This window comes from Oryzias melastigma, linkage group LG4, assembly GCF_002922805.2.
Source record: "Oryzias melastigma strain HK-1 linkage group LG4, ASM292280v2, whole genome shotgun sequence".
Taxonomy (NCBI): Eukaryota; Metazoa; Chordata; class Actinopteri; order Beloniformes; family Adrianichthyidae; genus Oryzias; species Oryzias melastigma.
Window position 1 is genome coordinate 14,201,184 of NC_050515.1, and position 12,659 is coordinate 14,213,842.

The 12,659-nt window shown below is 35.5% G+C and overlaps 1 protein-coding gene across 1 annotated transcript in view; it reads right to left on the reverse strand.

Annotated features, from left to right (window-relative positions):
* Positions 1–12,458, reverse strand: part of LOC112150141 (receptor-type tyrosine-protein phosphatase C-like) — a 22,724-nt gene extending 10,266 nt beyond the window's left edge. Inside the window, exons 1-4 of the mRNA XM_036211742.1 lie at positions 12,425–12,458; positions 12,014–12,262; positions 11,688–11,912; positions 11,488–11,601 (exon numbers count right to left, since the gene is read on the reverse strand). Coding sequence (XP_036067635.1) covers positions 11,488–11,601; positions 11,688–11,912; positions 12,014–12,262; positions 12,425–12,458 — 622 coding nt within the window. The remainder of the gene's footprint in view (positions 1–11,487; positions 11,602–11,687; positions 11,913–12,013; positions 12,263–12,424) is intronic.
* Between the last annotated feature and the right edge of the window lie 201 nt (positions 12,459–12,659).

The following is a 12,659-nucleotide window of genomic DNA, read 5'->3' on the forward strand; positions in this document are numbered from 1 at the left end:
TGGAAACTTGTGTACCAACATATGAATACAGAAGCACAAAATACAAATTTACATGCAGAAGGAAGACAGAGGCTTAACTGAAGCACATATGAAGCATATCATACAGGAAACGTGCAAAACATCCAGACACTATTGATAATGCGCAAGCTCCTGAAATACCACAGACCATAATTACAGATTGAAGTAAGCAGCTAAATCATCACAAATTCAAGATGGGTAAGAAGATAAATGGGTTTTTGTTTAAGATCTTATCAGATATGCATTGTAAATCCTAATTATATTTATTTGAAGAATACTGCAACCACTTGAAGAAAATATCACAGATTATTATTAGTTTACTTAAAGGGTTATTATTAAAGCGAAAACTAAAATCTTTACAATTTAAAATAGCAATAAGTGTTGAGGTGATGAGGAGCGTCACCTGCAGTATCAAAGCCAAACATAACTTTCTGTGGTGCAGTGCAGAACAAGAAGCCACACAGACTTAGAGACCCACTTTCAGCTCAGCATTCTTACTTCCTCTGTGAATTTAATCGTAAAATATAAGAAGTATCACAACGAGATAGCCTCAATAATATTAATAATATTTAAATTCTTGTTTTACTTTAGTTTCAAAGTAGAGTTCTTGAATAAAAAAACAATTTGCAGATTTTAGGGATTTGTTAAGAAAAAATGTTGTTTCGAATGTAAAATAAACTTTTCACATAAAGTTAACAGACATAACTTCCACCTGTGGTTGGTAAATCAGGTCCATGGATGTGTGGACTCTTCAGAGTTACACAAGTAACCTCGTCGGACGGCTCAGGCCTCCACGTTGTGCGTTAATTTCTCATAACGCACACTTTGTCGGGTATTATCCCTTACATGATGCACATCTAATTTAAGTTCAGGTCAAATAGCCCAAATTTTCTATAGTACTGCACAACATTCTTTAAAACAAAATTTCCATCACCTTTTGGACCAAACCAAGAGGTGAACTGTCTTTCTGAACTGGTGCTTTATTTAATCTACGTGACGATCAGCGTATTTATCACTTTCCTTGGCTGCTGCAATTGAGGTCGGTACCAGCAACATGTTGTCGTGTTACTGTCTAAAAAATCATAAGAACAAAGTACTAAAAATTGTTTTAGTATTTATTTTTATTTTGTAAATGACCATGGTACAAATGGGACACGACCTGACAGTGAGCATTTTCAGAAAATAATCCATGCCGTAGAAGCCTGATTGTCCAGCAAAGCAGAAGACAGCTCGTCACAAATGTGATTAATCTTTTAAATAAATATTAATGCACTATTTTTTTTAAATAATTGTGTGTTTACGCCTTAAAGTTGACAGCCTTAATATATAATATATATATACATATATATATATATATATATATTGTTCTCTCAAAAGTGTCTCACATGCCAAAAAAGTGTGAGCACCCAAGATACTCTATGAAAATAATGCAGTGTTCCCCTGCGTATTTGCAATTAATAATTGTGTGTGTTTACGCCTTAAAGTTGACAGCCCTAATATAAAATATATATATATACGTGTGTGTGTTTTATATTTGTGTGTGTGTTTTATATTTATAACTATATATATTGTTCTCTCAAAAGTATGAGCACCTTTGATCTAAAGGATACTCTATCAAAACAATGCAGTGTTCCCCTGCGTATTTGTGTTTTTTTATTGTGGATAAATAACATCAGCTGACTCACAAGCTGCTGAAAAAAAAAATCCCGATATCCTAAAGAAGATATTCTTGGAGCATAATTATTATCCAGAGCAGGTGTTTATTATTTAATGAAGGATGAAGCGCATGCTCCTGTTTGAAGGCACAGAGAGACACTCCTCATCTGCTTCATGAAGTACGCTGCGGTAACATGTTCAGCAATACTCCAATGTTCTTTAGTAAATGTTTTACAAAGCATAATCAGAAGGGTTTTTGATGAGTATGGATTAATGGACAATCTTCAGCTGTGGGGATAGGTGGATGAAACAGGAACGGTGAGATTCTCCATTTTCATGGATTCGCTATATTCACGGATGTCCCTGGTCCCTAACCCCACAAATAAGGGGGGATTACTGTAAAGTATTTTATTCCTCAGAGTACATTATTTTTAAATTGCAATGTTTTAAATTCAAATAAAAAATATTTTCCTGGTATTATGAAATCAATGGTGCATTCGACCTTAAACATTTAACTATTCCTGATTATTATTTTAAAAATATTATCCCTCTATTACTCAAGTAGCAGAAACTAGAAAATACAATTTCTAAACTTTTGGAAGTAAATTTACCAAGATTGGCAAACCAGACATTTTTATATTTAGCTTTTTGCCTCTTTTGTATATATGTTCTAGATACCGGTATTTATATTTAACATCTATCCTTTATGGACATACAGACAGATAGAGAAGATATTCAAATATTAAAAAAAAAAAAAACATGTGCCTAAAAGTCAATTTACATAACTTGAAAAGTAACTTTTTACATTTTTCCAATAAACTAATCTCACATAAATTGAGCTTAAACTGTGAGAATTTTCCTAAATTAATATTAAGCGTTCCTGTTCAAGCAGTGAGGATACAAGGTAATTAATGTTTATGATTTTAATCAAAATTTTCTAAATTTGTTACCAGTTTTGTTGCTTAATTATTTCACTTTTAATTCATTTGTGGATACTGATACCCATCTGTGTCACTTATGGATTCATTTTTGAAAAGATTACATCTTTATTAAAAAACATAATCGATTTCTAGTAAATATAAATCCAAATTTGGTCTCAAGGTATTGACAGTTTTAAGTTGAACTACTCTACATATTTAACTTTAATATTTTTTTTTCCTAAAAAAAAAAAAAAAATTCTTAATGAAGCTGCCCAAACACTCATTTATTTAAAAAAAAAATCCAAACTTCATTTTACAAAACATAGGATGAGTTACACTCACAGCTGGTGGAAGTGATGATTCCAGTCCAGAACAGCAGGAACCAGAGAACAGAGGCAGCTGCCATGTTCAGATGATGAGTTTGTGTGAATGTGGAGATGAAGGGCAAAGACTGTAGATTTCTATATGTTGAGACTTTACAGCAATCAGGAAACAAGGTGTTTCCTGCATACCAAATAAGGAAACAAAATAAAACATTTGTACTGAGTTCAGTCTTGTGGTGGATCACCTTCTCACAAATAATATCAGGAACTTGGTGACTTGCATTAACTGCGGTAAAGCAGATGTGAAAGCTTTGAGCTGTATGTGGTTGTGAAAAAGGTGAAACAATTTGCTTAATGCTAAGCTAACTGAACGATGTAACCCTTCCGCTCTCCTTAGTTTGTTTACATTGAAAGTTGGGTCATCTGGACCCCCCAAGACAGTGCGCTGAACTTTTTTTTATCTTTGATTTTTGAGTTTCACTAATGTCCATGACAGACATAAAATCCTGTCCACCTTTGTCATGGAAGAAATCACATATCAACATGTGGTTGGAGTCAACTGGACCCCAAAGAGAGGGGAAGGGTTAATTTCTCAAGCAGAAATGTTGAGAATATTTTCAATTGTTCAATACTTAACCTTGTAAAGCTCTTGTCATAGATTTGACAGGAAATTCTTTTTTTTAAAAAAACAAGATGTTTTTTAAATCCATCCATCCATCCATCCATCTTCCTCCGCTTCATCCGGGACCGGGTCGCGGGGGCAGCAGTCTAAGCAAAGATGCCCAGACTTCCCTCTCCCCGGCCACTTCCTCCAGCTCCTCTGGGGGGACCCCGAGGCGTTCCCAGGCCAGCCGAGAAACATAGTCTCTCCAGCGTGTCCTGGGTCTTCCCCGGGGCCTCCACCCAGTTGGACATGCCCGGAACACCTCACCAGGGGGGCGTCCAGGAGGCATCCGGACCAGATGCCCGAACCACCTCAACTGGCTTCTCTCGATGCGGAGGAGAAGCGGCTCTACTCCGAGCTCTCTCCGGGTGACTGAGCTTCTCACCCTATCTCTAAGGGAGCGTCCAGCCACCCTCCGGAGAAAACTCATTTCAGCCGCTTGTAGTCGGGATCTCGTTCTTTCGGTCACGACCCAAAGCTCATGACCATAGGTGAGTACTGGAACGAAGATCGACCGGTAAATCGAGAGCTTTGCTTTCTGGCTCAGCTCTCTTTTCACCACAACGGACCGGTACAGCGACCGCATAATAGCGGACGCAGCTCCAATCCGCCTGTCGATCTCACGCTCAGATCTTCCATCACTCGTGAACAAGACCCCAAGATATTTAAACTCCTCCACCTGAGGCAGGCGCACTCGTTTGATAAAATCCTGAAAAGATATAACAATATCATATATTTTATGAGAAAGGCTTCTAGATAGTAAACATTATTATAAGTTTGGTTACTTGGTAAGTTTTTACTAACAATGTTAATTTAAGATGCAACAATTTTGACAGGAGTGCTTGGGGGGGGGAAAGCACATTCCACCAACTGTCTCAACTTTGATAGTCATTTTTTTAACATGGGGTAACTGTGTTATGAAGAATTAATTATCAACACATTTTGAATCATTTAAAACAAAGCAAGTAATTTAAAATGATTTACGACAGATTATTTATCTTTCTTTCTTTCTTTAATATTTATTAAACAGGAAGTTTAACAAGAAGCTTGTTAAAGCTATTCTTGAACATGAAGCTACCACCCTATTTGTTTTCTAGATCTCTCCGCCCTGCCAGCTGCTGATTAGCTCAGTCAGATGTTTTCACATTTGGATTGAATGAACACACCTGGTCCAGGTAATCAGCACCAAGCAGGGCGGAAAACAGGTAGGGTGGTAGCTCTTGAGGACCAGGAATTGACACCCCTGTATTATGGAGTGTGGACTGAGTATCTCCAAAAAGTCCTACTCCAATCATCTTTTGATCTATTTTCGGTTTTCTAAGTGCTCTTTTAATAGCAATTATGCAATTTTTAGCCCCCCAAAAAACTGTAATTTTCTCGGCACAGTAGTTCATCAGAAATATGCCTCTGAGTTATCGAGCAGTATTGTTGGCGTTGTAGTAAGCCTCTGCTGATATCCCATCATCCCTTTGTTTACACTTTCTCCCCCTCACTCACAACCCCAAGCTAACATTACCGGTGCAACAACAATGGCAAGCTATATTGAAGCTATCCAGTGGTACAGTTTAGAGCCAGATGTCAGCTCAGACAAGGAAAACAAAGACGTACATGGATCTGCTTGACTGCAGTGGATGCATTAGAAAGGAGCGAAGCAGGGAGGCTTTAGCCTGCCCGTTTCAGTTGCTGCTTCACAACTGATGGTGCATTCACACAGGCTGCATGTGGTGTGTTCAAGAACACACTTGGTGATCATTCAGCAGATATTTTTACTGTTTTTTAGGGCTTGTCCGCCACCTACAATTGGTAGAGGCTCAGAGTGCAAAGTCAAAGGGGTGCAAATCCCACAAATCTTGCTCCAAACTTTTTATTTTCAAATCAAATCAAACTTTAATTACAAAAAGCACTTCTCATACTTTGCACAACTTGAAGAGTGTCTATCTTTTCCACAGCTCTGTTCCTATAAATGTCCGTCTTGGTGTCATATTAATCCGACTGGAAAAAAACACAATTAATTTCTCCTTTGTGATCATGTTTGCAACAGTTGGTGCTCCCATGTTTTGAAGCGGACACAACCTACACGTCACTACCAAATCTGAGTCCCCAAGAACATGTTAAAAACACGGTTTTAATTTGAGGGGGTTTTTAAAAGAATTTTTATTTTGATAACCAAATTCTGAGGAAATATTAATAGATGCACAGCAAAAGACACGTTTAAAAAAATGCTGTTCTCACTAACCCATAATAAATGTATTAGAAACTGAGCAATTTTTCCTTCAAATAAACAACAGAGCTTCCAACCAGATATGAAAAGGCAACAGTGTTACAGCGTTCCCTCAGGGGATACGTTCCTTCAATAATTTGCGAATATGGCAAAAAAGTTCAGTATTATCGAATGAAAACTAAGATCTGTTCACAGAGGAGATTTTTGTAATTTCGGCTAGCTGCATGTGCCGTGTCTCTGTACAAAAGACATGGCATGGAAAAGATTGATTGGCTAAATAAGGCTGAAATAAGGCTGTGACATAAGAAAATATGGAAGAAGTGAGGCGCTGTGAATACTTTCTGGATCCACTGTAAGTTAATTTAAAAAAGAAAACACAATGATGCTTAGAGGTAATTTTCAACAAGAATACAAATGTTAAAGATAACTGAGATGTGAAGAGGAGGTTTAACAGCCCTATCATGTATATATTTCATGTGTATATTTTAAATGTTTGTACATAGACTCAACATTGAAACTGGATGCCTGTGCTGCCTTTATGTAAAATTGATCAGAGGTGAAAAGACAAAGCTCCTCATTTTCTAGGTCTTTCCTTTTTAACTTCTGTAATTTTCCATTGGAAAACATGTACAACTCTTAATTTGTGACTGTAGTTGAGCTTAATGGAGCATTCAAGAATCGGCCCTGTAATGGACAACAGGTCTTCAAAGATCTTAATGCTATGTTTGACTCATTTGGATAATGTTCTTAGATTGGAGCAACTTTAAGCTGCTAAATTGAGTTACATTACGTGCACATCCCCTTGTAAATCCCTGGCACTTACTGGACTATTTTATCTTTAATATCAGTTGTCCAAATGTTTGTCTTCTAATTTTGTACAGGTTAAAGCTAACAGTAACATGGATACTGCTAAAAGAATGGATCTGATTTATGTAAGCTCAGCTTATGAAATGTTAAAGAAAAATAACAACAATAAACCAGATAGAAATCTGGTACAAGGTAAATGTTATACAGCTAAAAATGATCATTCTCACCAACAGTGATATTCTGTAGTCCTGACAGTAAAATCTGAGCAGAAATCCTCTTCAGCAAGCTTCAAATGGAATGATCCATCAACTTTCTTTTCTGAATCATTTTCTGGAGTTGAACGTCTCAGTCACTTTGGTAACAAACATGTCCAGGTTGGAGTGAATGTGAGATGGAGACTGAGACTCAGGAGTGTTGAGGGCAAAATTTAAATGAAAAGCTCAGTTGAGGCAGACAAGGTCTGAGCAACGGTAGAGGAGATGTCCCACAACAAATGGCTAAAGATATGAAATAAGATGAGTCTGTCCAGTGAGTAGTGGGGGGTTAACTTGAGAGAAGTGAATCTTTCTTGAGATCTTGTCAATGTCTAGTGTAGAAGGAAGATGATGCAGGAGCAGAATTGGTATTGGTAAGTGTCTTCTTCAGGGGATGGCAGATGAGTAACTGAAACAATGACGAGGGAGAAGAAGAATCTGTGGTCCTCAGTGGATATGTAAAGGTTACTTTCTCTCTTGCGCTTTGTGGTTGGGATTTTTCCAGAAAGGGGAGAATGATACATTTTCCACAGGGAGAATCCAAGTGCATAATCCAAAAACTAACCCAGACCTGGTAACAATTAAATGTGTCCAACAAAGAATCTGGCATGGACTCTGCAGGCTGGACTGTGCAGAAGACCCGCTACAACAGGGGTCACCAACCTACTTCATGGGTACTGAGTCATACAAAGGGCTACCAGTTTGAAATAACAAATTTACTTAGTTTGCCTTCAGTTATATATTATTAATAATAATAATGATTCTCCTCTATGCAAAGATACTGATATCTCACCATAATTATTAATAATAACAACAAGCTAGGAAACAGAAATCAATATTCAGAACTTTATTAATCTCAAAAGATCTTGTCACAATTTGAGGTAATGACCAAATGCAGTGTTTTTAGCAAAATTATAACTATTATTAATTAATTATTAATTAATTAATTATAGCTATTATTAGTGGATCTACGGTCCTCAAACGCTTTTATTTAGTCTAGTGCACCTGTCCCTTTATTTTCCTTAAACCTCTGAACAGGTTGATTGACAAATCCCACAGCAGACAAGAATCTGCGCATGGTGCGTTCACTGAGCTCTGGACATAAGTGAACCCAAACAGTTACTCGGGCCCACTCAGTCTGCTACAAACTTTGTCATTTTTAAACAATCCGCAGCAAAACAAATCATTTTTTTCAGAGAAAACGTTGACACTATTTAATCAATCGATTATATCCGGATCAGTGCCGGTGTTCTATGTTTTCTCTGATAAACTGCTTTGTTTTACTGCCGACATGTTCAGAGGAGAGACAGTGAATATATTGGTAGAAGGATGCTGAGTCTAGAGCTGCCAGGAAAGAGGTATTGTCTGCTCACAATAACACAAATATATGTGCCTTGATAAAACATACTTTAGAATAAAACAACATTCTGCAGGCAAAAAATTAAAAAACTTAAAAAAAAGGCATAAGCTGATTAAGTCTCAGATCTACATGTTCTCCACAGAATCTTCCTCTTTATTTGTTTAAAAAGCATCACTGGTGATTTGTTGGGCTCTACGAGGCTGATCACATTCTTCTGTCATTAAGGATCTGCTCTGATTTGTTCTCTCAGGTTTCTGTGTAGGTTAGCAGTGGAGGCGGTTCCATATGGAGTTTTTTTTGCTATGATGCAAAGGTAGAGCAGTCAACCTCAGTAAAATTTCAAAAACACAGAAGCACCAATCTCTTGTCAAAATCAAAGTGAAGCTAAAATAAAGCAAGTTCTGGAAAAATTAGTTTTTGTTTGAACTAAGTTTTCTTTAATACAAAAAGTTAAGACAGAGCAAAGAAAGGTAAAAAATATTTTAACAAAAATCATTAAAATATTTTAACAAAAAACAGCATTAAAAAACTTTTGCATATGTATTCACAATATTACTCAATGTTATGTATACACAATAGTATAGTCCAAATTATTCTCGGAATGTTTTTTGTAGGAGCAACACATCAGAAAGTTTCTACAAAACAACATTGATTCATTTAATTGTTGATGAGTTGAAAACGAATCTCAAGTTGCTTTCATTTAAAGCATTTTCTCTTTTACATTCAGTGAATAAAAACAAAAGCATGCCTCTTTATTGTTATGACACAAAAGAAAAATGTTTAGTTAAGTTGCACTAAGCTGGTTTCAGTTTTGCAATAAAAGTAAGCTTAAACTCCAATAATATTTCATAATGAAGTAAAAACAAACCAAAAAATCGAAAGAAAAACAGACTTTTGATCCTTCTTCTCTTCTTTACCGGCTTCATAGCTTTTTCAGATGAGGAACATAAACTACAAAAACGAGACAAAACATAAAAGTGATTTTATGACACAAAAAACAAACCATGAAATTCTGTTCAAATCCACTCACTTGCTGTTGAGTTGAGCATTATCTCTTCAACTGCATCACCATGGCGAATCTGAAAACTTATAGATTTTGGGAGAAATGGTTATAAAAAATTAATTGTAAATGTTGATTCAATGCTTGTTGTAAAGTAATAATTTTAGAGCACAGCATCTTTTGTAAAAAAACAAAACAAAACCAAAAAAAACAGCGTAATGTATTTATCTGCTTTTAGAAGTAAATTAAAAATATAAATATAGGCAGATAATAACTGTAGTGATTTTTACTGGATGAACTTCCTGTTCATAATCAAGCAGATTGTCGCAATCAAGAAGATGGGGAATTTCAGGAAGGTCAGGAAACCAAAAACCAAGTTCTTGTAGTCTGGAATAAAAAAACAGAGCATTTATTTTCAATTTGCAAAAGACTGAGTGAAGTTAGTGTGTGGGTGAATCTCTGTTAGTGTCCAAACAAACTGGACTTATTAGTATTCCAACCCCCACAAAAAACAAGACAATATTAACTTATAATAACGGACATGCATGCACTATGTCTTTGCTAATAAATCAGTGTAATTGATAGAAAAAGATTGGCCTTTTATTGGCATTTTTTGGTTGAAAATGAGTAGAAATTAGTTTGAAAAGAGTAAACACACAAACAACTGTGGTCAACAAAAGTGCTTACAGAGAGTGTCAACTTTTTCAATCACAGCAGGGCTCCAATGGAATCCATTGTGAACAGACACCTGAACAAACAGAAAGTGTTTCCCTGCAGATTAGGAATCACTCTATGATTGCAGGTTACGAACAACATCTTCACACTGAAAATCAGCTTCATACTGACCTCTATTGTGAAGGTAGTGGAGTAACTCAAATCTTGGAAAGTAAAGTAACATATGGAGTTGTTTTGCTCATTCATGGGCTCATTAAGAAAATTAAGGAGGCGCGCCTTATACTCTTGGTTTGGTCCATGCAAATGTTTTGGTTCATCACAATTTACTTCAATTATGTTTTTGTCTGGAAACTCAAGATTCAAGCCTTGAACTTTTGTTGGGACTGTTGGAAAATAAAGAACAGAAACAGTTTTCTATTAAATCATGTAATAGAACATACATTTGAATTCAAATTACCGCTAAGAATTTAAAATATTGAAAACATGACAGTTCAAACTGAAAACAGTTTTAGGCATTGAAAAAATAAGCAAAATATAAGAATAAAAACAATTGTTTATTTCAAATGTTATTGAATTAAAAAAAAGGTATTCATTTACCTCCAGCATCTGTTTTGAGTGTTACTTTCATTCCTTGATTAACTTTCTCATTGTTGTAGGTGGGATGAACTTCACAAGTATAATAAGTGTACGGTTCCAGTCCAGTAAGAAGACATGAGTTGATATGCGACTTGTTTACTTTTTCTGTAACATAATTTTTGTCACTTTAATTAATTCTAGTTTAATAATATAATATTGTAACACATTTTTGAAAAATGTGTTACAATATTTTAAAAACAAATAAAATGCAAATGAAAATATTAAAACATTTACGTCAATCTTTTAGTCTTTCTAAAAGTATTATTTGAAAAGTGCAACCAAACATAGCTTTAATTAAACTTTTCTATTAATAAATTAATAATTTTCTTTGATTTGTAAACAAAAGCCTAAAAAGGAACAAAAAAATCTGGAACATTTTCACTTACTGTCATTCTTTGCGTTACAGCTGCAGATATAAGAAAGTTTTGGGAGATCAACACCACAGCTCCTATTAGTTGATGTCCAGTCCAGTTGAATAGAAGTGTTGTCTGATGTGCTTCTTCCGTCGATATAAAAACCTGTTGGAACACGCTTCACATCAGCTAATCCTCTAGAAGTTGTTTCTGTACTTTCATTCTACTGTGATGAAGTAAACATCCACGTACCACAGTCAATGTTAAAGATGACAGGTGGAGTTCTGATAAAAACAAAGGTTTCATTCTTGATCTCTCCAGTGCAGCTGTAGTCAGTGTAGGGCTCCAGAACAGACAGATTTATTAGTTTTTCATATTTTCCTCTTTCTGTTGGAAAAACAAATGTGTTTGCATTGTAATTAAACTTGGTCACATACAGAGGAAATAATTTATTTACAAATGAATCAGACAGAAAACAAAAACCTCTTGAACTAAAACTAAATAATTTTATACTAACGATCAATGAGGACATTTCTTCCTCTCTAAACTCTTTTAATAAAAACTCTGTAGTTTCAGTCTCTGTTTATAGTGTTCACTCACCTGAACAGGTGTACTCAACCATCAGATTTTTACAGTTTGGAGGTAACTTTGGCTCAATCCTTACAGGAAGTTTTGTGGGTTTGGGCTGATCTATCTCAGCTGGATCTATGAAATCTAGATTAGAAAAAAAGACAACATGAAAATAGATCAGGTTTAAAAATAAAATCACTTCAAATATAATGAGATCTCTTTTTACACACCAATTGTGATGTCTTTGGTGATTTTAACTGTTTCACAGCTTTTTGAGTTGATTTCCACAGTGAAACTTGAGCAAAAGTCCTCCTCCTTCAGTTTAAAACAGACAGATCCATCAGAAATCTCAGTCTTATTGCTGTCTGGTGTTGACAGAGAATTGCTGATGTCCCAATCACTTTGGTAACAAACAAGTCCAGGGGGGTGTTTGCTGACTTTAATGTCATCAGGAGCTGAAACACACAAATAGTTTCTCAGTGTTACACACAATGTGTCTTAATCATTTAAAGATGTAAAGATACACAGCAGAGCAATATAAAGTATTTGTACTCACCTGCAGATTCTGTGGTCACTTGATTTTCAGAACTCTGACAGGATATTTCTTTATCATTCCATTGAGCGTTGACAATGACTGTATAATCAGTACAGGGCTTCAGACCTGTGATGTTACAGGTCGAACTTTGATCACAGGACTGAAATGTGTAATTGTTTCCATCATTTACAGAAATGTGGTATTTGGTGAAAATCCCGTAATTTATGTCAATCTGGAGGCCGAACTTGATCTTTGTTACTTTGTAGAAACCTGCAAACACATTTAGCAAGGTTTTTAAAACTTAACAGAAAAAATAATAACCTTTGTAATAATCTAAACTACTTTTAAATGAACTCATCAAGATAATGCCAACAAAAAACACATGAAAAAGATAAGTAAATAGCAAAAATAAATAAATATAAGACCACTCACACTGGGGTGGTGCTGGAGTCCCTGGAGGAAACATTTAGATTTGATACAAAGAAAGAGAATGTCATTAAATAATTAGGCAGCAATAACAAACAACAATTGTTTCTAACAATCCCGGAGTCTGAATTTTATTCCTATACCTTTCAAAACGGCAGAGCATTTTTTTTTTTTCTGTGGTTCTTTTGAAGAAACATGGTTTGTATTGGTCATGGCACAGACTTGTCCCTTAAACAAGTGT